Raw genomic sequence first — 27,988 nt, forward strand, 5'->3', positions numbered from 1 at the left:
GTGGCCTCGGTCGACATATCGGCCGATACATCGGCCGACATATCAGTCGACTATCGACCGACTATTGGTCGACTATCGGTCGACAGTCGACCGACTATCGGTCGATAGTCGACTGATAGTCGATTGCCGACCTATAGTCGACCGATAGTCGACCGATAGTCGACCGATATATCGGTCGATTGTCGGCCTATATGTCGACCGAGGCCACCTATAGTACACATGATCCAAGGTATCTAGGTCGTCAATGATTGTACCACTTTACTCTGATGACAAGCGGCAGGAATGAAGTAGGTGGAGGATATGAGGTCTCAGGATTACTTGCATCAACTAATATCCCACTTGCCTTCGTAACTATTCGTCTCTGTATTAAGATTGTTATGAGCTCAGTACGGCTCCAAATTGATTCAAAAGCTAAGCAAACCAAATTAATCATTACCGTTTTGGCAGCTTAAAATATTTCATCGTCATTTGCGTTATGATGGAGTCAGAAACCGACACGATTAACGATAAAACGAAATTGTCCGTCTAACAGAATGAGGTGTTCCCTCTCGCTTGGTTTGGATAGCTGTAAAAGTTCCAGTCATACCATGGATTACTAGTTTGTATAGTAATTGTTATGGACTGTCTATATAACCAGGAAATTTAGTGTACAAGAACAATAAAACTATTGTTAGAACTCAAGCCTTGCATCAATAGCTAATCGTTTTGCGATTTTTTAACTTTAAATTACTGTCACATTGAGAACCTTACACATGGTACAATGGGGGGAGGGGGGTGGGCTGGAATTCAGTCCCTATTGATTTTTGTTGTTTATAGTGCTCTGTTAGATACAAAGTTCTGATAAAGATAATGCACGTTTTTGGTCCATAAACGAACCTTTTCAGCTTTCCATGCCCTTGTTAAACAGTTACTTCCTTACATTTGCCATACATGACATGGCCAAAATTTGAGAAAAATTCAAAACTTGTATTACTCCCTCCCTCTTGTAAACTGGAGGATTAATTTAAAATTGGTCTTTGTTTTACTTTTCTTTACATTCCAAAATCAAATTATATGCTTCTTCCCATTTTGAAGGAAAACATGGACTCCTGATTGCATGCATTTGGCTTATTGAATTTTTTTTGTGGGCTGAACTAAATTAAATTGAAATTGATTATTCAAATGAACATCAATTAAAACAATGAAGTTGATCTTGAAAACTAAGCTTGAATCATTTCAACGCAACAAGCATAGCAATCAATTCCATTTCCTTTTTTGCGGTCACCGCAAAAGTAAGCTAGCAAGGCAAGTAAAATAAAGATGGAAAAGAGAGTCATTTTGTTTTAAGACCTTGTGTGATTCCCATCTGGCTACTGTGTATGGCTTAACCAAATGGATAAAAGACAGAAAATATCTTAGGCAGCCAATGGGCGCTCAGAGTAGTTGAATGTTGAGTGTGTATACCTATGGCAAAAATAACATGAATGACCAACTCACCATTGTTTTTTTTTTTCATATCTCATCAGTTTATAAACTGACATTTAAGTTTTCTAGACCAAGCACAGTGCAATGACAGGTAAAACCAGTGCAATCCTGCATTACTTGTGACTTTCATTTGAAAGTTACAGAAGGCAAGATAACTTTAAAGCAATGTAAATCTCCAATTACCCTTTCAGTACTCATAATTTTTATTTTCACAGACACTGAACACGTTCTTTTTGGGCTTAGGATTTTACAATTCTATAACCCAGTGAGAAAAAAAGTCTAAACAATCACAATTGATGTCAAAGATTCCATGCTGTTTTTGTCTTGCAGATTGCTGAAATTAAAAAAACACAATAAAACAGTAATAATTGAAATGATGACATCATTTCTGCAAAATTACAGTTCATAATAATTTTGTTTCAAAGTCATGCAAGCCTACATTAAGTAGGAAGATATTACCATTCTTTGATTTAAAATACACAAAACAATAAAAGGGATGAATAATGTCAATTGAAATAATTCAGAGTCTTTGATTGAGAATATGATACAGCCATCAAAACAATGTGTGAAAAATGCATACTACTGGCAATGGTACTTGTTTAATGGAAAATGTTGTGCTAATGTACAGTGTAGATGAGCCATTCAACAATATTGACTAAAAGAACAAAAGTGTAGCAAATTTAGTAGAGGGGTGTATACCTTCTAACTCTCAATCCACGTATAAAGAAACTAAGAACGTTTATCATTTCAAGTACACAATTTCCTTTTAATAAAGTTCCAAACCAAACTTAAACTGACACATTGACATTTTGAAGGAGCTGTTCCAGGGATATCTAAGGTTGTTTTAAAGAATGATAATGTGAAGTTAATCTCAAGATCTATCTTGCTATTGTTAGTGGTGCCAATGATGTTTCAATACATGAGAAGATAGCGATGATGGCTGAAGACTGGAAAGATAACCATGGATTGAAACTCATGAAAAGCTAGAAAAATTTATGCTTCATTTTACAAGATGTACAAACTGCTGAGCTGCTCCTGTAAGACAAGTATGATGACAACCTGTTCACAATCACTCTCCCCCCTTCCCCAGTTGAAGAAAAAGAGCAACATATTACAACTATATTCAACCAAACTGATAAATTACATCAGACATTCAGGCAGTCATATGTTTGCATGGTTATGAAAACACAGTAAAATTAAACCTACCATGCTCCTCTTTTGCCATCATAACTCAATGAAGCAGTTCTGTGAAGTTCACAGATTTGATACATATGTTCGATCAGTTATAGTAATAGGAACATTCATTGGTGGTTGGAGAAAAGTAATTATGTAAATTGAATGCTTTGATTTACATTCTTTCTTGGTTAAACAATTTTCAACCTTTTATTTTTTCATTTTCCTTTGTTTCATATTGAGATATAGAATATAAAGCAAAGGAAAACAAAATTATATTGACATGAAACCTAGATAAAATGGAACCACAGAACACTGGTACACATGAGGGAAATCACCAATTAGTGGAGGGCAATGTCACATGAGTTTCTATATACTCATTACGAAATATCAATGAAACTACAACTAAGATTTACTGCAATTCATTGACAGCACATATCTCCCAAGAAATAACATTAAGCCATCCATGTACCCAATAAATTTATTTTTAAAGTAGTTATTTGCTATTTATAAGCATATAATTATATCAGTGTCGGCAACATTCAGTGTACATAATACCCATACATGGATCTTTGTTGCCTAGTGTTTGCTTGTAGGTAATACAAATATGACAATATAAATTGAAAATCATTTCCTTAACTGTTAACCCTTTAACCCATTAGGATTGACAAGTACCATATTTCTTGCAGCAGTATCACCCCTGAGGCAAATGTAAAGGGACTTCACTGTCAACTAACAAAGCTCTTGGTGGTTGAAAAAATTCTGCTTATTAGTAACAGAGGAAATGTATAGAGAACAGTGTGGAGAATTTTCATACTGATATAGGGGTAAAAACAGTGAGCTGTATCAATTGGAATTTACATAATGACTCTTAACCCATTAACTCTCAGAAGTGATTAACACAAAACTTCTCCCTGTAATATCCATACATTAATCAGGAAACAGGTAATGAGAATATTCAAACTCATCAGGTAGAAGCTGCTATCTTGATCTAGTACCTAATTTACAAGGAAATGTGAAGAAGCTAAAGGGGAGAATTAACAATCAGATCTTGGGAGTTAAAGGGTTAAAGCAAAATTTATCACAAATAAGATGACCAAGACTTCACAGAAAAAAATCAAGTTGACCAGTAAATAGTGATATCTTTACAAAAACAAAATATTCATCCACAGGACTCTATTAAAACATAAATAACAATACTCTCATGACTCAGACAGTCCTGTAATAAATAAATAATTTTGTTACCACCACAAAAGCAATTTTATGATCACCTTAATTTTTGATGCATGTACACTGCCAATTCTATTCCCTTTTGATATGATATAAAAATCTTTGAGCCAATGGAAGAGGTAAAACAAATATATCAAAGAATGGCACCTATCGCAGTCAACAGCACTATATCAAAATATTTGCAAAAGGCATTGTTGTAGGTTTAGGTATGTTTCTTTAAATAAATCTACCTCAATAGTTAATCAAATACTTCCTTGAAGAATTGGGTTACACGAAAAAGAGGCACGATTTTACGGATCACCATTAACAGTCACAGATAACCGAACGACAATATACTATCAACATTGAACATCGAAGTAAGCAGTTATACAGACATATTTAGTTCTCTCGAACGGGAGAAGTCAGACATACTTTTCACTCGCCTTGGTTCAGGACGTTCTTGAAGTTCAAGGTCGTCTGTAGCTGGGTACACTTTCCCTGATGTGTGGTTCGATAAGGTTCTTAACTGCGACATGCTACGCGTTAACCATCGAAATGTCGACTCCTCGCTATGTTGCGATCTCTCTAACAAATGCTTATCGATTATACACCGCATAACTTGGGGTATCTCTTTAACGTCTCGCGGTATACCTTCAACAATACCTCTGAACTCGGAAATTACGTTCCCGCTGTCCTCGGGTCGAACTTTTGAGGCTAACTCCTCAAGAGCAAGGCGCTCCATCTGAGGAATTTCAAACGATTTTTGAGGCGTCGATATGAGCCAAGAATAGTCCGCTATGTTCGCCATTCTCTTCTTTTCTCTTTCCCCTTCTCGGTTAATCCTCTCGATCTCTTTGATTTGACACTCCAACTCCATCATCAACGCCTCGCAAACTACATCAGAATCTGCCTTTGCCGGCGGCGAATCTCTCGATTTGAGCTTAAGCCCAAGGCTTGTTAACGATACCATCTGTGTATGTTTTGTTCGTCGGTGTCACTTGCTAGTTTCAAATAGTAATGGGCTGATTTCACCGCAATTTGACCGAGAAGAAGGTAATAGAATGTTACTTATCAACGTCATTATGGTAGCCAAAACAGCTGATAGCGCGCGCTGATTGGTGCATTTTTGAAAATTAGTTTCCAGTCTCTAGAGTAACAAGTTTACTTTAAAATTACATTTGAAATTCTAATTTATTTCCGATGTCACAGTGATATGTGTACCCCCGTGATATGTGTACCCCCGCACACATATCACTAGTGATATGTGTACCCCCTCCAAGATGGCGGCCAGTGATATGTGTATCCCCCACCCCCCTCCCCTCCAAAAAATAAATAATTACGGCTAACTTGTGTTAATGGACGCAAATCGTTCACTGAACCATCTTCCACAATCAGAACTGTAAAGACACGACTCGCGAGTCCGACAGTTCTTATGGGCCAGTAGCAAACATCAAACAATCTATTGGAAATATAAAGGAATCGAAATTGTCATTTAAACAAAAATATATCTTAGGGATTCACATATCACTGGTGACTACAATCGTATCGGCTTTGTCGCCTGTCTAGCACTGAAATTACTTGCTACTAGCTCCTTTACTGGCTAGTACGTAAGTGCATGAAATATTTCACCAACTGACAGCAATTTTTATTGATTCCCAATCATATGTGTCATTGACAAATTTAAAAAGTACACAGACGACATCGTACTAGCCAGGGGATACGTATATCACTGAGATCTCTCGTTCAGTGATATGTGTATCCTCAACATATCTCGGGGTTACGCATATCGCGGAAATCGTAGTAAGTGATATGTGTATCCCTTGGTAAAGCAAGCGCTGTTGTCTTTCTAGCAAATTACTAGCTAAGCTTATATATGGCTAGTAAGTGTATTATTGATTCCAAATTGACAGACGACAGCGAGTTAGTCAGGGGATACACATATCACTGCGATCGCCGTTCAGTGATATGTGTATCCCCAATACATCTTGGGGATACAATGTGGATACGCATATCGCGGGCAATAGCAGTCAATATGTGTATCCCTTGGTAAAGCAAGCGCTTTTGTCTGTCCAGCAAATTACTACCTAAGCTTATATATGGCTAGTAAGTGTATTATTGATTCCAAATTGACAGACGACAGCGAGTTAGTCAGGGGATACACATATCACTGCGATCGCCGTTCAGTGATATGTGTATCCCCAATACATCTTGGGGATACAATGTGGATACGCATATCGCGGCAATCGCAGTCAATATGTGTATCCCTTGGTAAAGCAAGCGCTTTTGTCTGTCCAGCAAATTACTAGCTAAGCTTATATATGTCTATGGGGCACATGTTTTCTTTGAAGCTCTAAAAGGCCCGGGTGCAAAGCTTCAGTGTTTTGTGTATCCCTACCAGGGGTACACATATCACTAGTGATATGTGTGCGGGGGTACACATATCACGGGGGTACACATATCACTGTGACACCGAACGTTTGTAGGTTAACATATGTATGTCTTTAAATATGCTATTTAAATATGTTCCTTTGAACAGAATTTGTGATAAGTAATGAAATAAATTTGTTCATAGAGCAAGCGCTCTACTTTTCCAAGGCGAGCAGAAATCAAGCTGAAAAATTGTCCGGATGAGGAGAAGTTCCGTGATCAACATACATTGGGAGCTCTTCTTTTTTGAGTGTGCTTACGGATGCTCTCAGTGATTTGCTGTATGTTTTCATCTTCTTCCAAACCTGCAACAGAAATGATTACCTCGCTTACTTCCTTGAATGTTATAGTTCTCATAAAAGGCGCGAAAAAGCTTCGCAACCGTTTGCTGTTAAAGAAATCTTTAACGGCAGAAGAGGATATCGACTAGCATAAATTATTTTCAGCTTAAAATTTTTTTTTTGCAATAATCTTCAGATATTGAAAATGAAAAAAGTGCAGCTTACCACACCCTAGTGGTCGAAATCAATGTGGGCTCAACTGCGACAGTTTCTACCTCAGCTCATGTGACAGTTCTTTTTCTACTGTTAAAAGTGGAAATCCCCAAGTACAAAGATAACCCATCATTTGAGAATTTCGAAAAGGGGAGAAGATTTCTCTTTTTTCGTTGCTTTTTTTGAAAATTTTACATAAGTTTACGTACAAAAGGGTATTCAGGTATCGGCAAAAAAAAAGGAACTCGACCTCAACTGAATGAAAATAAACCAGGGTTGACAATTTCTAGCTTTCCAACAGGCTATACGATTTTTTCTGAAGTGTTTTTAACCTTCGCTAAATTTTGGGTACGCCCTAGAAGTAAATCAATTCAAATTGATACAGCACTCCTTTTGGTTAATCAATGTAACAAATTTCATTCGAATATCACCAACCAACAAATATGGACGCATCAAAGGATAAGACTCTTTTTGCAGCAACAAGGTTTCGCTTAAAAGACATCTTGGACCTCTGAAATGAAAAGTTGCAAATTATTTTAGAAATCAACAAACTTTTATCAGTAGAGTAACATATAAGGTTGGTTGAGGTATCATAGAAACGTCAGTAACCACTACCGACAACAGTCGCTCCCAGGACTACTCTGACCCTAACCTGCCAAGCAGGCCTAATTTTGACGGGCGAGTGCTCATTATCATCTTGGTGAAAATTATAGCCGCCATCTTATCTTTAATCAAGCCATTTACTGTAAAGAACTCTCCTATATCAATCCAGCAGTGAATGCAAATATTCTTTAGAGCGCAATATATACGGTTTTCTTATACTTGATATCTGACCAAATCAAGTGTGTTTCTATGAATTGTATCGATGAACACACTTTGTAGTGCCTATTACACGGAATTTAATAACGATCTATCTCGAAAATAAAAGAGTTCCTTAAAAAGAACGTTAAGTTCTCATGCTAACTTTATTCATACGACACCCGTGCTCCGTTTCGCGAAGGGTCAGAAAGCTGGCAATGTTTGATTACCTGGAACACACGTTGCGCCACTTTGGATCGTGGTACACCATTTTCCATGCTGGCTTTGACTGGGCGGTCTGGTGTGTTGCTTTGAAAATTAGGAGAAGTGTCACTGCGTCCACGAGATTTGTGATCTGTACCATTCTTCTCCTTACTTTTCAAGGCAGGAGTTACTTTCCCGCGCAAACTGGAATCACTTGAATTTCCTTTTACCACTTTGAAGGTCAAGTTGCCTTGCATCGAACCTCCTCTGTTTTGGTCCACTTCCTTAACATAGTCTGTATCTTTTTTTGACCCCTGCATTTTCTCTTTCTTGGATCTCGTTGCATGTACTTTCACTGGTTGTTCAGGGACGTTCTTTGTTGAACTGACGTCAATTTTCTGAGCATCAAAGCTTCCTTTATCTGGAGAACTTGTCAAGTTGAAGACAAAAATGTCTAAAGGATCTTGCTTTCGAGCCTTTTTAGCGCAAGGGGATCCGGGAATTATTACTGCGACAGAAAGAAAATAAAAAATGTTAGGCCCTGTCTAGGTGACAGGCTGAACATAAACCGGATCGGATTAGAAGTCAGCTCTAAGACTAAGGCGTCCTTTCATCTAAGCTAAATTAATCTCAAAGGCGAATCAGTAGCAGAGATGCATACTATTATCATAAGCTGTCTCCAGGATGGAAACGCTCGCAAGTGGAGAAACCTGACAACAGTGGATTTTGTTAACTTGTTCTGGACCAGAAGAGAAGTCTATAAACGCTGACGCCAAAAACCCTCTCTTTTGATTTTAAAGAGCTATGATAAATCGAGATTTGTGAATGATCGCCTAACTCAGATTGAAGGAAATTCTCTGTTAGAAATTTGATAAGGATTGGCCTTTGGTAGTTTTGGTCTTTAAATAAACATTTGAGGTAAAAGCCTGTGCATACGAAGTCGATCCCTGTACCTTTCATCTTTTCTTTTTCATCTTCTTTCTTGATACGAACCTGTGGATGCACGGTAACTACAGGGGACTGCTTTGGTCGAGCTGTTTTTGTAAGATTAGAAGCTGCACAAGTCGTCGGAGAGGTAAGATAAGCGCCTTTGTTCTGTTTTGTTACAGCAGAAACAACATCTTCAGATTGTTTCAAGGTCTCTTCTTCATCTGAAGAAAGTCAAAAGTGTGTTAGGACCACGCCCCAAAATGAACATTGGAAATTCATGACATGGGAAAATTATGCTCATTGCAAGAAAGTACATGGTCCAAGTGGCTCGTACAGAAGATTTCATGTCGATGTAACTGAGATTACCGGAAAAAATGACAGTCTTGAAGTAAATCATGTTTGCGGTTTGACTTTTGCTTAATTGAGGAAATAGGTAGGGAATATCGCCAACACATAAACTGTCTTTCTTCCCGAATAGAAAATACTTCTCGGGGAATACTCACAATTGGGTGCTGCTATCAATACTTTGTGACCGCCCGTATCCCTTTTCAGTGAAGGAGTTATACATCCTTCACTGATAAGTAGCTTGTCAATGTAACGCGAGTGTATTTCACTATGCAATCACGTAGCAAATATGTTTTTTCCTAACAAGAACCTTCAACACTTTAAATATCACTACCTTTCGATACCATGGCTAATATGATGTCCTTTTCTTGTGGGCTAGCAGACCGCTGATCCTGATCAGAACCAGAGCGCATCGGAGCGATCGTAGCAGTTGGATGTGTAACGACGTGGTGATTCTGTGCTGAGGGCAGAGGCTGCCTCTGAGTATTCAAAAAAGGAACTATGGCATCCGCATCCTGTCGCTGCTGAGGAATATGGTCAGATACTCCTGTACCTTGTCCGTAAGTTGGAACTTGGACATTTAAGGGAAGCGCTTCTATGGCGGATGGATTCTGAAGGGTTGACTGCGGTGCTGGGTGAATGTGATGCAGTGGGATAGAACTGGACGGATTTATCTCAGCACTGTCCCAAGCAAGCGGTGTCCGGCCAGAGAAAGCGACGACTGACGGGTTCTGAGCGCCATATGTTTGATAGGGGTACTGCAAAGGCTCAAACGCTTGACGTTGATTGGCGAAGGACTTTGGATTTAGTGGATTAAAGACTTGTGGATGAGGTTGTTGCTGACAGCTGATGTCATCCAGCTTTTGTAGCAGCTTGTCTTCTCTCTCCAAAAATTTTTCTTGTTTTTCTAAAGCTTTCGCTTCACGTTTTCGAAAATCTTCCAACTGTGCGTTTAGCATTTTGATTTCCGAATCTTGTTCCGCAATCTTTTTGTTTTGCTAAATAAAATAATGGAGAAGGGATCTAAGAAAAGCTTTCACAGCAGACCAGTTCGTGTTCTCTTGATTTTTGGCGTTGCCTACTTTACTCGTAATACCGATAGTCGTCAATTTGCTATGGATATTCTGAGAGTTAAGGAATTCAACGGCAACATTTTCATCGACCCTTGCGAAAATTGTATTTTTAAGCAAGTTTTTATTGATATGTCTATTCAAGAAAAGGTAAGGTTCAAGGCCTCATCTCCTGACAACTATGATCACCAAAAAAGGAAACAGCGTTACTAATAATATCAATTTTAATGAAGAAAGTGCACTCTATTCTTGGCTCTCCTTACCTTGGCTATGATTTCTCTTAACTCTTCATTTTCTTTCATATCCTTCCTAAGACACCCAAAACCCTCCAGCAAGTCATCTTTCACTAAAGAAAATAAAACAATTCACATTACCCTTACCATTCAGTCAGTACGACACGAGTGAAGACGGTAGCGAAAAACACAGAGTATCGCATGGTTACTTACATTTCTTAATCAGATCTGCTGATTCACTAGCGGCGGAGGCAAGTTGTTCAGCTTTGGAGGCAAGTGTGGTATCAATGCTGTCTTTGAATGAATCCATCGCTGCTTTCACCTGAATCGATATAGTAGCAACTTATTCTTTAATTAAATGTAATTTAGGTTTGATATACATAGTATGTAGTAATAAAAATGATGATAATAATAGTAATAATGATAATAATAACAATAGTGGTAATAACAGCAATAAGAAAAACAAATACAGCAATAAGAAAAACAAATACAACAATAATCCTAACCATTACAATTTCTTCAAATGTGATTGGTGAATTAGCTGCTTTGTTTTTCACTAATCATTCTGTAAAGTCGTAATTGGACAGTGTAATTGGAGATGTTTGTCGTAAATGTATATTTTTTTTCGGAAATTGTAATAGTTATGATTGATTGGTCGTCCGATTTTGTTAATTACTTGTACGATTACAAACCGAATTAGACTGCACTATTACCATTATCAATAAATGATAGTGATAATAATGATAATCATGAATGAGTGTAAATACTCTAAAGGGATACACCAAGGATCAAGGATGGATACTCTTTGCGATTCTACTATGCCTCTTTGCTGATTCTGAACTTATATTAACCTGGACCCAGTTGTTCAAAGGCCGATTAGCGCTAACCCAGGGTTAAATTTTAATCCAGGTTTCTATATTTCTCTGTTCAAAAGCCGTTTTGGAATAATTTTACCCATTGTTTTTGGAGCATTTAATTATCAAATTGTAGTAAAAAAGAAATAAACTGAATTGGCTCTTCAAGCTTTCAGATCTAAAATCAAATTTTATATACTAACCCCAGGTTATCTTAACCCAGCTCTGAACAACTCGGCCCTGATCATCTATAATAAGTATGAATGCTCTCTTACCTCTTTTGTGTAATCCTTGAGTAGAGATATAAAACTGTCGAGAACATCCCTGCGAGAAGCAATAAATAAAGGTTTACAGAAAGTTTTAGTCCAACTCGGTTAGCAGGCACGACACTTGCAAACAATGTGACTGCAGAAAGACTAGTCGTAAGGCAGGAGATTATATTCTTTTGATGCAAAGTTATACATCATTTTAAGTCTTTAGTTTGTATATTAAAATATATATTTTCATACTCACAGGTAAAATGGTTTTAAAAACTATTATCTAAAACATGAATTTGTTTGACATGTTTAGAACAATTGCAATTTATGATATTTTAAATTATCAAAAACTTCTCTCTAAAAAAGTTGAATTCAATGTTTCTTTTGAAACTACTTATTACTCTTGAAGTATTTTCTTTCTGTGAACACGAACCGAAATTTTGACTGAACTGCTCGCTGTCCCACATCTCTCGACTGAAAAACAAAAAGATTTGTAATGATTAAGACAAAAAGAACATAACCTTACCTGCCATCTCTCTCAGCTGTTTGTTTCTTTTGACTTTCAATCAATTCTTTGTAACTCGCTGCAGTCTGCTGACAGGACTGTCTATCAGACTCAGATGAAAACAAGGGTGGCTTACTCATGTACTTCATATAATACTTAACTGATCCGTCCTGTACGGTAAAAGCAATCAACAAAGTATGTTAACAATGTACAGTAGTGTTTATCGAATTTGATCTTTCAAATATTCAAGGCCAACTTCAGAGATGAAATCATTCCATTGCGATGTAGAAAGGGTCTCTCTTTTGAATTAGAGATCTATTTTATCAATAGTAAGGAGAGTAGTTATTGAATGTGAAAAATCTCACTCAGCTAAGATCGTTTATTCATTGTGCAACGTCCATTGAGAACTGAGTTTTGAAGGAGCAGTGAGATGAGAGATTTGAAGAAATCATGATTGAAAGAATATGGAAAGCAATGAAATACGATGATGAAAGAAACCAGGTTGACAAAACCGTGAAAGACGATAAAATAAAAACCAAAAACAGAGACAAAAAAACAGAGATAGTAAATAAATGAACGTTCAATCGTTTGTCTTACGATGTAAGAGTCAGGCTATCAATCGTGTTTTTATTGCAGATATTGTACACTTCAACTTCTCAATTTTTTGACAAATGCATAGTTTTCGAACAGAAGTCATATTTAAGTCTTTCTGTCTCCAGATAAACGTACCTCAGGTATTTTTTGTGAATTTGTCGGTTGTGACCAGACATCAATGGAACTAAACCCCTTATGTTGGCTCATCTTAGACTGTGAAAATAGATCATTTGAGCTGTTTTGAGAACCCTGTGAACACGAACCGAAATTTTGACTGAACTGCTCGCTGTCCCACATCTCTCGACTGAAAAACAAAAAGATTTGTAATGATTAAGACAACAAAACTTCCTTTCCTGGCTATGCTTTACTGTCTTTTAAACACCCCACCGACGGTGCATGATTTTTTTTAAGTTTAAGCGTCCTTGAAAGTGGCAAGAGCTCTTGAATCGACTTAAATTTTCCCTCGTGAACAAAGTAATGAAGAGATCTCAGAAATTTCCCAGTGTAAAGGAAGTTTCCATATTTTCCGTCTAATTGCTACATGCAACTTGCACATCTTATTTTAACATGAAGGCGATTCTAATAAACTGCGAAAATTTAAGCTCACTTCGTTCAACTTCACAACAAACATGTCGAAAGCTTAATGAATGAGCTTTGTGGGTTTCACGCGCGACAAAAAAATTGAATTTAGCTCGTAGCCAGAGACCAACAAGCTCCCCAGAAACTAACAAATAAAGTTAAAATAAACCTGAGCAGCTTACCAAGGATTGGAGTTGTACAATTCACGGGCAGGAAAAATATTTTGCATCAGAGCTGACACTCTTGGAGTGCTTCAGAATCCACTTGAATTGTAGTTTGCAGAAATCAAACCCTTAGAAAACAATCTCTTGATAGTGTCGTGGTGAAACAATTATTTCCCCGTTGCAGTCAACTATTCGTTCTTTCCAAGGATTTATAGAAATTTTCTAAGAAAATTTAAAAAGCTGATAAATTATAAATCAAAATCAAGGTAAACCCATTAAATGGAGTGACTGTCACGAAGATTCTTAAAACGCCTTATGTAGCCGCGTCTAGTTTCCCGCCCTTTTTTTCCTTGCGCGCGGTCGTCAGCGAGGGGGTGGGGGAGAGGAAATGAAAATTGTATGAAAGAACAAAGCTGGAGAAACGAAAAACACCTTTCCGTAAAAGTAACATAAAGCGTTTCCCAAGATTTAACATTTAATATAGGAGTTTTTTTCCTTTTTTTCTCGAAGGGATATTCACAGCTAGCCTTTAGAGCTCTCTTAAGTAATTTCTCCTTAACACGCGTCTGCTTACAGGGGTGGGGTACCTGTGGTCTTCATTGCAGCTTAAGGCGGGGGTAAACCTGAAATTTGCTCAAAAATTGAGTTTTTTGTTTTCCTCGGAATTTGCAGCTTTGGGTATTAAACTTTGCTATGGAAAAATAATTTTCCACTTATTTTCACTATTTTTGCCTTTTTGAGCGATTTTAAAATTCCCGCTCTGACTAATGGCGTGGTTACCATGGCAACGAGAAGAGCATTTTTTAATTTTTCAGTTGTTTATGACGTGTTTTTCCGGCAACCAAGCTCCTAACGGGCAGGATTTGACGAGAGATACTTTATTTAGTCTTATCTGAAGGGTTTTCTAGGGTCAAAACCATTATGGGATACATTTAGAGGCAGTTTTGGTCGAATGTGACACTCGGTGTACTCGGAGCAATCAAAGGAAAAGTTATAATCAAAGGAAAAGTTGTATCGAAAATGGTCGGAGAGAAAAGTAGATCTGTCTACAGGAAGAAAAGAAAGAGAAATTTTTCTGGAAGGCGAAAACAGAAAGAAGAGTCTGAAGAAACAGCTCCTGATGTTGACGAAATCGCCGCCTCAACTCCGAGCACTTCGCGGGATGAAAATCAGCTCTCCGACTCGGACTCTAAAGAAACCGTTGGTTCCTTTAGAATTTATCCAAACATCTGTTGAACCTGAAGGCTAGAACTAAAGGGAAACTAGCTGATGGCAAACCTATTGGTGGTATAGGGAGACTGTCTGACACAAGAATAAAGAAGTTCCAGAAAGATTATGGACTTGCAATTCGGCAAAATACCATCAGGAAATCCAATCCAGGAAGAAGGGAGGTGGAGGTTGCAGTTTATGGAATGAAAAAAAACATTATTGCAATACTCCATCACAATGTTGAGTCAAATGACCCAGCCAAACAGCATCGATTTTGTCCACCAGGGGAATCCTCCTGGTGTAAATTGAAGCAAGACAAAGCAACAGGAACATCTACATACAGTAGTGGTAACTGTTTGCCAGAGGTCTTTCTTGATGTCTTGAAACCCACTTTTATGACTCTAAGTGACTCGAAATTGCTAGAGAGGTGTGTGTTGGGAACAACGCAAAATCCCAATGAGTGTGTTAACTCAATGGTGTGGGTACGGTGTCCTAAACATAAACACCATAGTGTGAAAGTAATTCGGTGTGCTGCGGCATCAGCAGTCTGCCACTACCATAATGGAACTTCTAGTAGGCTAAAAATCTTGGAGAGGCTTTGTATCCCTGGTGGTGTTTGTACAAGTGTGGCAACACATGCAAAAGACAGTAAAAGATTGGCTAAGTCCGATTTGCAGGTTATGCAGAAGGAAAAGAGACGGCGTCAAGGGGAGCAACTTCTGAGGACTCGTCGAGAGGAAGCCCCTTGAGAAGCTGAAGGAGTTACTTATGAACCAGGATGTTTTTAAATTACTTTTAGATACTCCTGTGGACAAAATATGGACACTTGGGCCACTATAGTGGTTACATATTGTAAAAAATTAAGTTTGATTGCTATCTGTAAGTTTAAAGGCCATTTTCTCATTACGCAATAATTTTGTCTTCAAGAAAAGATATCTTGACAACAATTTATCCAATTGATCTGAAATTTTCAGCATTTGTTCCTTTTGATAAGTTTTGTGTTATAAGCAGAGCAATTTTCCATATGATGTATGTACTTAAAGTTATGAAGTGAAACACTCCTCTGATTTTCCATGTCAAATTTAATTGATCATCATTTAAAATGTTTTCAACATATTAGAAATCCCTCTGCTTATAACAATAAGAAACATGTCTTCTTTGTATTGATACTAAAAACGTTATTTTTCATTAATTCCAGAAGGAGTCATCTTTTCTTAAGTAACCCCTGGTAGAACCCAGCAGGTGGCTCAATTAAATGAGTGGTATCCTATTACAATTGACATGTTGAGTCTGAAATATTTTTTTTCATGATCTTCAAGTCATAAGCTTTCCAGGGATATATAGTTTGCCTAAGTTTTGAAGTAAGTCCTAGCTGTGAAAAATGAGTGAAAAATGGGCATTTTTTCAGGTTTACCCCCGCCTTAAGGAGGGTCCCAATGGGGTTAACCGTTAGCCGTAAAACGGCCAAAATATTTAGCCGTTAAACGTAAAAATTGACAAATTTTAACCGTTAGTCGTAAAAAAAGTTAACCATAAAAAGTATCTCTGGTGGAAACAATGGAAAGGTGTTAACCGTTAGCCGGATATTGGCCAAAATGTTAACCGATAGCCGTAAAAGCCATCACCCCATTGAGACCCTCCTTAAGCAACACTCGCAAGAAAGTCATTGGTGTACGCTATTCGTATAATCCTATATTTTAATATATATACATATATATATAATATCATATCAACTAAACTGGTTTTACAAGGATTTTCAGCCCTGAGAAAAGCTTCGAAATGTTGATTGTTCAATAGGTGATTTTAATTTTAAAACCGTGCAGTTTCAGAATTTTAAATACTTTCGACACGAATCTACGCAATTTTCTGGTATGTGTATTCGCATGGGCCCGGGTTGAAGTTTAATTTTATTTGCGTTGTCACTCAATAAGCTAGAGATGCTCTCAGCCGGCTGCGCCTCCACCAACTCTTACCCATCTCTTGTCCTCAACATCCCCAAACTTCCCGCATGCACTCGACATACGCACGCGCTTTATTTTATAGCGTTGGCGGTGAGATTGCAACTCATTTTCGTCTGATTTGTTGTCTTCAGAGTCTTATTGATTGAACATCTCCTACCAGCACGCGTTGCTTCTAAAATTAGAATAATTACCTCAGAGCGTTGAAGTGGAACGAAGTTCCATTGGTTCATTTCTCTAGGGGCTTTCAATTAGTGTCAATTACAAGCTCCGTGGTAACGAACACAACATCGACCTTGGGTTGAAGGTAATCGGAAACCTCTCCAACAAATTGACGACTATCTTCGAAAATTGTGAACGAAACGCAGCGTTTTTTACCTGAATAGTTTCCTGATGAATTCAAGATGACAAGAGTTTTCGACAATAACGACATTCGTGGAACTTGGGTGAGTTATTGAGAAGCTTTTTACGAATTCGACTCTCATGTGTCTTCTGTATAAACGATTGAAGTCCAAGAAAATTTATTTACACGGATAATTTCCCAGTTCCCTTCAGGTTTTCATGGACATTTTCGAAGCAAATCGCGCTCAGAGTTTACCATTCCTTATCGTCACAGAGCTAAGCCATGTCCTCCGGAGAAATTTATGAATTATGCGAAGGTAAGTTCTGAAAATAAAACGGACGCGCAGCTCCCAGCTGACATAAACATTGTCATTACTCTCATGTAAACAGCTGCTTGTGAAACTTTCAACAAGTACTGATCTATCAGGTATCTGCCTTTAATTTGATGGTAGACAAGAACTAGCAGACGACTTCTACGCTCGGATAGAAATCACACATTGACTTCGTTATGAGATATCATCACCAGTTGAACTTCAGAAAACTTTCACAATTTTCTCCATGTTGAATTTTAATGATGCATTCGCTGTTTCGTTGAGGGGTAATTACTAGTGATACGAATTCCAGGCCACATCAGAATTGACCAAGATATCTCTCTAAAAAACCCAAACAGAAACAACCAGTGGGACAGCTAACAACTTCTCACTGATACAATGTTCCTCGCGTAACAGAGATGAAAAAATTTTATCTGAAATATGATCAACAGCACTTGAAGTTCGATTTAACCTTTCATATAATCTTGCAAATATATCTGAAACAGGTGTGACATTCATCGCTTTTTTTAATTGGAACTATACCAACAACAGTGACCTTACGTTATCAATTACGCTATACATGTCACTTCCCAATGTATGAAAATTATGTTACTTGAAATGATTTGGTGGATATTTTTTTGTAGTAATTAATCTGAATATTTTTCTTGTATGAATTTCACAGGAAAGATCTAATAGACACCTGTTCTCGAGACATGACAACAGACATGCACACAGTGATATGGGAGATCTTGAAACTTATTTTGGAATGGTATTTATTAATCAGCTACTATTTTGAATCTTGGTGTTATCTTTTTAATGTGAAATATTTGTTTTAACCCAACCTAAGTTATAGTTCTGGAGGCAATGATCTAATTAGCAGTCACAGCAAGGGCCTGTGGTTGAAAGAAAAACTGGAGTTTTTTCAAATTCTTATCCACTTTTTTTTTTCATCTCACAATTGATCAACTGTCAGAGTACACCATAGCAAAGAGGGAGGGGGGAGGGGGATCATAATCCTGTTTCACACCAACTTTTAGAAAAAGTCACCAGCATTCACAGTATTCAACATGTCACAAATTTAAAAGGAAAAACTTAAAATCTCACATACCTTGGCTGTCTGTAAAATTTTTACTTGACAAATTTATTGTGATGCATTAGGTATAAACACTTCCAGTATAGGGCTGGCATGATGTAGGTCTCCAAGTTCTAATTTGATAATGCAGAGAGTAGTACCTGCAATGTGAAAATGACTTATCATGCAGCCTCTTCCGCTGGAAAATCCTGTCACTTTACATCACTGCCTTACTATGGGACTTATTCCTGTATATGTCAGATTTTCAATCAGAGCTTAGGTGCATACCAGTATGTAATATTTATTATCTCGATGGCAGAACCTATTGATTGATTTGGAGGTCACCTGTTAAAATTCGAGGGATTCTAAAGTGAAGGAGAAAATAATTATATCTGTGAGTGTTTTAATTCTGCTGAATCATTTCCTTGCAACATTTAATGTCTGAGAAAATAAAATTCTTTAATCAGACACCAGTGGCATTTTCATAGCAATTGAGTGATTTTCAATTCATAATTTATTGCTCTTTCACAACTGTTTTCAAAAAGTTTGAAATATTGCTGTTACATATTAGAAAATCCACTTTTTTTATTGATATAACCAGTCAAATTATATTTACTGATGATAAAAAACTTCAGCAAAATTGTTTAATGTGATTGGTTAGCAACAGCCCAGGTTATAGGACAGTGAAGGTGCCATGCTTGTAACTGAACAGCATAACAGACAATTCATTTGTCATTTGCCTGTGCTTGTTATGTAGACTATAGGTTTGTTTTGTTTTTCATGTTTATATATTATGAATATCATCATCAGTTCAGCAGATTGTTGTTTTGTTTCTCAAATTTTGTTGCAGTTTTTAATAATTTATTAGGTCTTTTTTGTTGTCTAATTATTTCTGTAATCATACTCATGATTAACAAATTGAAGTCTTGATTCGCTGATGTTTGAGTTACAAATGGATTGCTTGTTGCTATGCCTCTGTTTAGTACATGTAATAGATCACAGGTGAAATCAAAATGTGGTAAGAACAAAAAGGTGGCAAATTAAGGTGCAGCTGAGTGTGCCACTGATATTCTTACTGCTTTTTGATACCTTTTGCGATTTATTACAATTTACTATACACATCCTCAGCTACAAAGAATTTGTTTTCTTTATAATTAACATGCAAAATGCTGTTCAGTTGGTGATACACAGTCAGTGCATCCGTCTCCACTAGATCATAGGCAAGAACCAATCAAACTGCATTATTTTACAATACAACTTATCATAATATTTTTTTAAACCATCACTATGATTAAAGACTGCAATGGACTCCACCTGATGATTCTAAGTTTGTGAATTGCTCTTTCAGTTCAGTTTAGTTTTATTAACTATCACTTATGGTCTATTGCCTTGTCAAGATTTAATGTGCCATAACATTTGATCCTTCATGGTGTTATTTCACAAGTTCCTTTTGATTGTTTTCCTTTTGTTTGTTTTTACAATGTTTATACCATGGGCAGGATTTCAATAAAATCCAGTCAGCCTGGGAGCAAGGTCTTTTGTTTGGTTTTTCCCAAATGGCATGGCTGCCTGGTGCACCATTGGCAGCCATTTTTGGAAAAAGCTCTGCATGAGTCATTCCTGTAAGCTGGTTGCAAAATTTTAATTGTTACCAGATCTTTCTATACAGTATGTGTTTGTTCCAGTGCCAGACTTACGTTCATTTTTTAGGATATTAACTTGAAAAATAGGCTTAGATTATCTACAAGGCTTAAATATTCAGGCTTACTGATAAACTGTCAGGTTAAAAAATAACAAAAATTCATATCCATACATTATTCCACACAAAAGTAATGCTAAAACTGAAACTAATCAGGTAGAAATTGCTATCTTGATCTAACACCAAACTCTCGTAACTAATTTACAAGGAAATGTGCACCAGCTAGGGGAGATGATTAACAATCAGATTTTGGGACTAGTCTGAAAGGGTTAATACACAGTTAAGAGTCATTTTTAGAGAAAATTTGAAGGCAAGCAGAACCTGCCTTAAACCAAAACCTTGCATGTAAATGACAGGGTTCTCATTATAGAGCAGGATCTGAGTACCAGCACCAAGATGCACAAGTGTCAGTACCTACCCACACATGGGTCATGAAGGAATTCACTTCTTCTTTGTGTTTTTTTGCCCAGAAGGATGCCCAAGCATTGAAAAAAATAACGACACCACTGGGATTTTGGGTGGAAAGTTACACCTTAGGCGTAAACCCACCTAGTTGGTGTGGCTAGTTGGTGTGACATTGTTAACAATACCCCATGAGAGCGTGGTATGTGACCGATGCTGAAGCATATTTAGCTTGCGTGACAGTTTTAAGAGTAACGGTAATCTTTAAGAGAATTACTGTGACATTTTGTGCTCAAATATAAGGGTACCGAGACAAATTTTTTACATTATTTTCTTATAATAAATAAACATTGACGTAAAATTTCTGCACAGCCCCATACTACATTATGCATTCAGTTCTTGACTAGAGAAAACAATGAAAAAAACAATACATTTCCATTGGGAAAACAGATTTGTTTTGACAGTAGTATGGGGCTGAGCGGAAACTTTACCAAACATTGATACCAGACTAACAAACCTGACTGTAAACGTTTCATATCATTGTTTTTCTTCGCAGGGAATGGGAAAAAGGAAGTATGTCCAGCCAGGTCAAACCCAACACACAAGGAGCACTCGAGACTTACTAACATGGCGAGGAAATGAACCAGGCGACCTGAATTCAACTTACCGTTCACAATATTCAACTTCTCGTCCATCTTCGTGCAGTTTTAACGAATCCGAGCCAATCCACGTGAGGTCAAACCTTGAGCTTAGACGAAGACATGTTCGGGCATCTTCGGCACCTCCGTCGCAGCGCCGGACAGCTCCGTTACTCGCCTGGAATGAACCGGACGAATCACATCATGGAAAACCTGGTGTTGGTATTCGGCAGACCATACGAAATCAAGGCGGGTTTGCTTCCGGGACGCCCTTCGCACACACGGCGCCTGCCGCCCCAGTGCACTCGCCGAATCCCGGCCAAAGTTTTACAGTATCAGAAACTATAATTCCTCTAAATACCACGTGAATTCAAAGCATTCAATTTTAAAAGTTCTACGTCATTATGTTTTGTATCGTTTGATGCCACGTGTAAAATTACCTTCACTACAAAGGAAACCACAAATTATTAGCATAATAAGGTGGCAAAACACTTCTATGGAAGGAAGAAATGAAATGGGAAAAAAAATGGGAAAGGATGACAAAGATTTAAACGGATTAAAATGTCAGACTATAAAAAAATTGACGCTTAATTTTTCGAAATGGTTGCTACAGGTCAAGAAAAAGTCAGGGCAAAATGCAATTCTTCAAGGTCAAGGAAAAGACAGGTAATTTCATTTTGAGTCAAGGAAAAATTTACGTATTTGAAAGAAGTTGTGGAAAAGTGAAACTTCATGTACGCTGTATGTGACTTACTGAAAGCATAAATCTATGGGTAGAAAGTCTGACTAAGGGGGGAAGGGTGGAAGTCATTATCAGGACTCGTTTGTGAAATTGTACATTCAATTGATCAAGGAAACTTTACGTATGTCAGAAAAAAGGCAGGAAATTTCAAGAACTCATGATTGTGGTAACCACGTTCGAGATACATCAGATAAAATCAGGTGATAAAACGTGTCATCGACACCATCAGAATGTGATATAAAACCAACGTAATTTTTTATTCTTCAACCAATTCGAGGAAATGCTGCAAAAAGCCGAAAAGTGGAAGCCAACATTTACAGCTTACCATCAATAGTTTTTCTCTTCGACCATTCAGTCTATGCCAAATGATTTGTGAGGCGAGAGTTAAGAGAATTTAGTGACGTCATTTTGTCATGAGCGTGAATTGCCGAAGAATTGGGAAAAGCAAAAAAATTCAAGATACACTCACTAGAAGCAAAAATTGGAAAATCGCGTTTTTTGAAACCTCTCAATAAGTGTTGATAAGTCGAATTTCATCTCACGATATTTAACAAAACTCAACAGAGTGCATAAAAAACAAGGTGAAAATTTAAGTGTTAAATAAGAGGCCACCGCTTTCAGTATGCAAAAAAGGAAAAAAGAGCGGAACGGCATATGTACGTCGCATTACATATATGGTAATAAAGTGCAGCTTTTTCACAAGTTGTTGTCACCTAGCTTCTATCTTCTAACTTTGCAGCATTGGCAGTTCTTTCAACCCAACTGGAGGAGTTGTGGATCGTATGTCAGTGTCTGAATTATTGCGCTCCTACCCCTCCCTTAAGCCAACTTAATTAGCCCTAATTTCATTTCAGTTGACTGTTTTGGGTTAGGGAAGGGGTAGGTGTGCAATTGCTCAGATTCTGACATTGATTCGGAGCTCTTCACGAGACTAAACACATTCTAAGTTGGAGTTGTCAAGGGTAGAGGAACATTAATTGGATGATCATAAATTACAAAAAAACAAGGATGAAAAATGCTGGCAAAACTCTTGTGTAATGTTAATCTAGTGGTACTCTGCATGTGCGGTGTTGGCGAATCAGAAACGCTGCTTGACACCACAAGATTATACCGTAAGGAGTTTGATATAATAACTAAGATATCAAGCGCGCTCTCAGAGTTTAGACGCATGTTTTTGACACAAGGATGTGACACGCGCTACTATATATGCGAGGATTTTTAGCCTTACTCTAACACTCGAGATGTCTCAAAAGTTACCCGCGAAAATATTTCCAACCCTCCGAGTGTTAAGATGAGACCAAGTGAACACAGAAAAGGTCCTTTATTTACTGCTACAATGCAACATTACAAGCCATTTTCATCGTAGTTGTAACCGCCATCTTGGATTTTAACGCTTGAAAGACCCTGGGAACGAACATAATTGTTTATACCCACAATTCCTCGAATCTGCTGTCATTGTTGTTTGGCACGTATGGAAAACATACATCGTACGTCTATAATGTAAAGAAAATATCACCTAAAATGTAAGCGATTTATCGCATTCTTGTCCGTAAATTTATTGGCAAAATATCCCTTATACATCTCTGTTGAACGAGAAGGGTGATCGTGGCACAATGGACTTACACTTGTAATCGATGTTTCTTCCGGCCTGTTGATACAGCCATGTCGTCGTTGGGTTACAAATCTTCTGGATTGGTGTGGTTTGTGTCGCGAAGGGCTTGATTCAGTCGCTGTTCTGCAATGGAAGATGAACATGAACCGATCAAAGCTATAGAGAAGCCCTCTATTAAAAGGGTAACAAGTGAGATTTACAACAATAATAACACTTCTGGTTACGTCAGTGACTCCAGCGAAAATGATGTCATCGTCGATACAGAAGTTTCTGAATCTGTAACTTCACAGAGAAGTGTTTTAAACAACTCGTCGAACCAGTTCTCTGGTTTGACAGCAGGAGGGTCAACAAGCGGTAAATGTGATGAGACCATCGATGCAGATATTTCAAAACCCGCAGTCCCAGAGAGAAGTGATTTGGAAAATTTATGGAGCCAGCTCTCTAGTTTAACAACTAGTGAGTCACAAGCACCACATCATGGAACCGTCTCATTGCTGAAGCAGCTTTCTGGTAACAAAACATCCAGTGACTTAGAAGGCTCACTTCAATTTCCTTCCCCGCCGAAACACTCTCCTATATACAATGAAGAGTACAAGTCAGCTTCGCCTATCGAAATGGATGCCATCGATTCAATGTCGTCGCAATCGAGCCTTTGTTCCAACAGTTATTTGTGTAGTCTGGCGTCATTCGATCTTCCTTCCATGCTTCGAAACGATGATGAAGAGAACATTCTCTGGCCGCTTAAGGTATAATTAAGATTCTGAGAATTTGTTGTTAAGCACTCAGGGCTAAGCCTGTTGCTCACTTGTTGAAGCTTTCGATTAAATCCGGCCATCTTTTCTTTTGGTTTACAGGAAGAATTCTCCCTCAATGATGAGTGTAAATTTGAGGAGGGTGTTGATTATCATCTTTCCGTAGACATAGGAACAGGAGCATACGGAAAATGCTACCTTGCCACTGTTCGAGGGGTTGATACCGAGGAAGAAAGGGTTGTTTGTGTCAAAAAGGTAAGGCCAAAGTCTATAGAAAAATCAGCTCCGTGAAATGAAACTCAGTTAATGTAAGGGTTATCATTGGCGGGTTGGGAAAGAAAATAATGATCGTGGACATCAATGTATTTTAGGAGAGAGCTAAGCCTTAATCACTTTCGGTGCCCTAAATTAATGTTGTCCATTTATCGATGTAAGTCCCTGAAATCAGCTCGTTCAAGAGTAAAGTAAATCCCAATGTACTCTTTATCGTTTATGTTGTTTATGCCACTGATATTTTGTTTTATCTATTTATTTCAAGTGTGAATATAAGAGGAATGAACTTCTGGCCCTCAGTCTTGCAAGGACGAATAAGATTGCAGAAATTGTTGAGTTTTATGGTGCTATAATGAAAGGAAAAACTGTCTGCATTTTTATGGAGTATATGGCAGGTAAACAAAACATGGCCAACTACTCAAGCTTTCTCTCGTATTCCATAATAATTAACACATTATTTAACAGTAGAAACTCGAGAGAGTCTGAGTGACTCAACTGCTGCCAGACCAGATCTTTTTCCGAGAATAGCATGGCCAATAGAAACCTTAGTCTAAGGCTCTCAATGAATAAAAGCTGCTACAGTTCTAGATTGCTACTACTGATACAGGAGTTGCCTGCACGAAACTGGCGAATACGATTGCAAGAAACGAGCTGTCAATTCTAAATACATGTAAAATCTTTGTCATCTTCATCTGATTTGGTCCTGACCACGGACTGTATTACAATTAAATCCATGCGAGATTATTGATCGACTGATTTAAAAATTCTGTTTAATGAAGCATTATTATGGACGCAGTGGTGAGACTGCACTTTCAGTCCTTAAATTTTTGGAAGAACGTCATCATGGTGTTGTTTAAAAATTTCAGGATAGATCTCGTAGCCCTTTTCTAAAATTCTACTTCTGTTTCTTAATAGGCGGAACCATTGCTGAGCTGATTAAAGATCGGAAAATTAGTGAAATGGAGAGTCTTCGTTTCTTAGAGGTCGTTCTTAAAGCTCTAGAATTCTTACATTGCAAGGGGATCGTACACAGAGACATTAAAGGTATTGCACGGACTATCTTTGTTTCAATGTTCTATATTTTCATCTTCATTGTCATTTTTTGCAAGCTTGAAAGACTAGCCTACTTCAAAAGTTGAGAGAAGAGTGTCCATTGGTTGCACGGGAACTCCTTCCCATCGTCCACTGCGCACTTCCACCCTCTCCCTTTCCCAGACTCCCAATTTATCAGTAACAAATTAAAGGAGTCTCTATAAAAGGAGTGCGGAAGTAACCTTGAATTTTTCCTTGCAGGAGATAATGTTCTTTTAGACTTAGAAGAAAATGGATTTCTTTCTGCTAAGTTAGCAGACTTTGGATCTGCAGAAAGTGCAACTATGGTAAGCTTAACAGGGTAATATTAATAATTAATATTTAATTAATAAATTTACTAATAAATAATAATAAATAATTTATTTAATAAATATATTTAATTAATATTAATTAATAATTAAGTATTATCAACGAGTTGATAACGTAAAGTGGCCACCGTAAAGAGTTTCAAAGCTGACGTTTGGAGCGTTAGCCCTTCGTCAGAGCGACTATGGTAAGCTTACCTGACAAGAAAAGTACACCTTTCAAAGCACTGAAATCACCAATCTTTGTTTACCAAATGTGAACAAAGAGTGGTCTCTGCAGTCTAAGCTATGCCACCCACACCGCAAAAAAACATTTAGATAATGTTATTGGTTATATTGTTAGGCGAATTGTAAACCAATACAAACCAAAGTAGGTTTCGAAATAACATGAGTTCAGTTCCATTCATCGCCTGGGTGGGGGGAGGAGGGAGGGTTGAGGATGTTGGGTGTGTCACGATGAAATTTACCTGATCCACTAATAAGGCCTTGTGACTTTTTATGATCCCCTTCATTGGCGGTAAAATGGCTGAAAATTTTCTATAGTCCTCGCTTTATACTATGTCGCCGACGAATGACCTTCCCTCCACTCTCCCTGAAAACTATCTGATCCATCCAAAATCCTCCGGCTCCCACCCTAGTCGTTAAAACTGACTGGTCCTTAAAGTTTCCCTTCTTCTTGGCAGGAACGCGAATACAGACGTTCATTCGATGTCTGGAGAACTGGCTGCCTGCTGTTGGAGATGTTGAATCGTGAAAGACCCCTTCGTTTGATCGACGTGAGTAACCATTCGATTTAAAAACATTCTGGTGTAGGTAATTATTCGCTGAGTGGGCGGGAGATAATTTGGTGTTATTACCTGAGTTGACAATGCATATTGACCACCGTAAAGAGTTTCTGAAGCTGACGTTTCCAGCGTTAGCTCGTGGACAGAGTGAATCACAAGGGCTAACGCTAACGTCAACTTTGAAACTCTTTACGGCGGCCAATTTACATTATTTGCCCGATTGGTAAAAGCAAATTAGCTTATAGCTGGAAAATGGCTTAAACCATTGACGAAACGGGAGACGGGAGGAAAGCTGCTTGCCATGGACTAGATATGCAGCCCTTTCAGGCAAAAAAGAAATAATCCCAACCCAAAAGCAGGCAATGTGAACCATTCAGTCCGTGTCCAGACTGATGCGGTAATTTTGTAAATTAATCCATGTAGGAAAGAGCTCTTCAGAGACAGAACTCCTGCAAGCCAGAGGAATTTATTCCCTCTGAAGCCATGGACGTGACGAAGGGACTCTTACGACTTTTGTTCGGATTGGATGGCAGTTTTCCTACAGCTGCAGCGGTGTTAAGGCATTCAGAAGCTTTTCCTGTGACAGAGTTACTAAACCGCCTTACTAAGGAATCACAAAGTCTAGAAAAATCCACTTAAAGGACCACGGATCTCTTTTTTTTTTCAATCTTTTACAATGTTAACATTATTTCAGAACATGAATTCTAACTGCCAAGGACATACTACTAACGTCACATACAATACTTACATTCCTTTTTCATTCTTATTATTGAAATACAAAATGAAAAACAAAAACAATACAAAAAACGAAAAAAAAAGCCTAAATATTGGAGCAGGAAATTTTGAGTCCATTCCTTATAGAAGGTTTCTCCCATATTATTTTTTTAAGGCAGTGTATTATTTTGTTTGATAATTAATCTTAACTTGTTGTTTAAACCCTCAATATATGGACATACACATTTTCTGCTGCAATCCCAAAAAGGTATTTTTGTATCTCTTCCTTGTATTTGGTCCAGAGTCGTGCCCGACGATTCCAGAAGAAATCTAAGACTCAGGTCTATTTCTTGTATTTGTCATGAGAATTACTGGGCGCCCACTCGAGAAATTCAAACTCAGATAATGCTTCATCTGGCCTCGCCATCATGATGACGTCTGGTCATGTGAAAGGGAGCCCGGAGGATTCGTCATCTCAACGCCAATATGGAATTCTACATCAACAAATCCTTTATATCGCTCAGAAAGACGATGAAAATTTATAAGAACATCTATGGAGAGTTTATTGAATAATGGTTATATGTGGATAATGCCAGTTTACAAAGTACATGAAATTTTTTCACGGAATATCGTTGAATACAGTTTTGTACAACAACAAATGACATATTTTTGTCCGCAATTTTGTGACACGAACCTGTAACCGTAGTTATTACTTTTTGTAAAATAAATAAATCAAAGACACTCTACTATATTGGTTTTTCTTGCCACTTTCTCATTCTTTT

The 27,988-nt window shown here is 37.7% G+C and overlaps 4 protein-coding genes and 1 pseudogene across 5 annotated transcripts; 3 read left to right on the forward strand and 2 right to left on the reverse strand.

Moving 5' to 3' along the window:
• Window positions 1-3,100: 3,100 nt before the first annotated feature.
• LOC131795316 (protein RD3-like) lies at window positions 3,101-5,015 on the reverse strand. Its single transcript, XM_059112894.2, has one exon. It carries the CDS (start codon window positions 4,814-4,816, stop codon window positions 4,232-4,234), a length of 585 nt encoding a protein of 194 aa, XP_058968877.1. The 5' UTR covers window positions 4,817-5,015; the 3' UTR covers window positions 3,101-4,231.
• A 1,191-nt stretch (window positions 5,016-6,206) lies between these two features.
• On the reverse strand, window positions 6,207-18,461 carry LOC136284323 (uncharacterized). Of its 2 annotated transcripts, XM_066174499.1 has the most exons (12): window positions 18,229-18,461; window positions 13,319-13,522; window positions 12,693-12,861; window positions 11,985-12,133; window positions 11,477-11,525; window positions 10,561-10,669; window positions 10,378-10,460; window positions 9,379-10,042; window positions 8,723-8,920; window positions 7,796-8,277; window positions 7,203-7,278; window positions 6,207-6,578 (listed from the first exon to the last, which is right to left on the reverse strand). In XM_066174499.1, exons 2-12 carry the CDS (start codon window positions 13,363-13,365, stop codon window positions 6,493-6,495), a joined length of 2,112 nt encoding a protein of 703 aa, XP_066030596.1. In that variant the 5' UTR covers window positions 13,366-13,522; window positions 18,229-18,461; the 3' UTR covers window positions 6,207-6,492. The 2 variants fall into 2 exon arrangements, with proteins under 2 accessions (XP_066030596.1, XP_066030597.1); XM_066174500.1 differs by lacking the exon at window positions 18,229-18,461 and having other exon boundaries at window positions 13,319-13,544.
• Window positions 14,321-16,323, forward strand: LOC131782970 (uncharacterized; annotated as a pseudogene).
• Window positions 16,728-22,359, forward strand: LOC131795321 (uncharacterized protein C3orf84-like). Its single transcript, XM_059112901.2, has 4 exons — window positions 16,728-16,913; window positions 17,013-17,126; window positions 17,803-17,889; window positions 20,850-22,359. The coding sequence occupies exons 1-4, from the start codon at window positions 16,872-16,874 to the stop codon at window positions 21,297-21,299; spliced, it is 693 nt and encodes a 230-aa protein (XP_058968884.1). The 5' UTR covers window positions 16,728-16,871; the 3' UTR covers window positions 21,300-22,359.
• A 776-nt stretch (window positions 22,360-23,135) lies between these two features.
• LOC131795325 (serine/threonine-protein kinase PAK 1-like) lies at window positions 23,136-27,952 on the forward strand. Its single transcript, XM_059112905.2, has 7 exons — window positions 23,136-24,031; window positions 24,140-24,292; window positions 24,576-24,705; window positions 25,226-25,354; window positions 25,604-25,689; window positions 26,391-26,483; window positions 26,916-27,952. Exons 1-7 carry the CDS (start codon window positions 23,414-23,416, stop codon window positions 27,129-27,131), a joined length of 1,425 nt encoding a protein of 474 aa, XP_058968888.2. The 5' UTR covers window positions 23,136-23,413; the 3' UTR covers window positions 27,132-27,952.
• Window positions 27,953-27,988: the final 36 nt, after the last annotated feature.

This window comes from Pocillopora verrucosa, chromosome 11 (genome assembly GCF_036669915.1).
Source record: "Pocillopora verrucosa isolate sample1 chromosome 11, ASM3666991v2, whole genome shotgun sequence".
Classification (NCBI taxonomy): domain Eukaryota; kingdom Metazoa; phylum Cnidaria; class Anthozoa; order Scleractinia; family Pocilloporidae; genus Pocillopora; species Pocillopora verrucosa.

Coding starts and splice junctions, on each gene's coding strand:
- LOC131795316 (XM_059112894.2), bottom strand. CDS start 4,816: ATGGTATCGTTAACAAGCCTTGGGCTTAAGCTCAAATCGAGAGATTCG.
- LOC136284323 (XM_066174499.1), bottom strand. CDS start 13,365: ATGCAAAATATTTTTCCTGCCCGTGAATTGTACAACTCCAATCCTTG. Junction 10,670..11,476: donor TCAAGGATTACACAAAAGAG/GTAAGAGAGCAT, acceptor ATATCGATTCAG/GTGAAAGCAGCGATGGATTC. Junction 10,043..10,377: donor TAAGAGAAATCATAGCCAAG/GTAAGGAGAGCC, acceptor TATTTTATTTAG/CAAAACAAAAAGATTGCGGA.
- LOC131795321 (XM_059112901.2), top strand. CDS start 16,872: ATGACAAGAGTTTTCGACAATAACGACATTCGTGGAACTTGG. Junction 16,914..17,012: donor ACGACATTCGTGGAACTTGG/GTGAGTTATTGA, acceptor ATAATTTCCCAG/TTCCCTTCAGGTTTTCATGG. Junction 17,890..20,849: donor TTGAAACTTATTTTGGAATG/GTATTTATTAAT, acceptor TTTTCTTCGCAG/GGAATGGGAAAAAGGAAGTA.
- LOC131795325 (XM_059112905.2), top strand. CDS start 23,414: ATGGAAGATGAACATGAACCGATCAAAGCTATAGAGAAGCCCTCTATT. Junction 24,706..25,225: donor TTTTATGGAGTATATGGCAG/GTAAACAAAACA, acceptor GTTTCTTAATAG/GCGGAACCATTGCTGAGCTG. Junction 25,690..26,390: donor CTGCAGAAAGTGCAACTATG/GTAAGCTTAACA, acceptor TCTTCTTGGCAG/GAACGCGAATACAGACGTTC.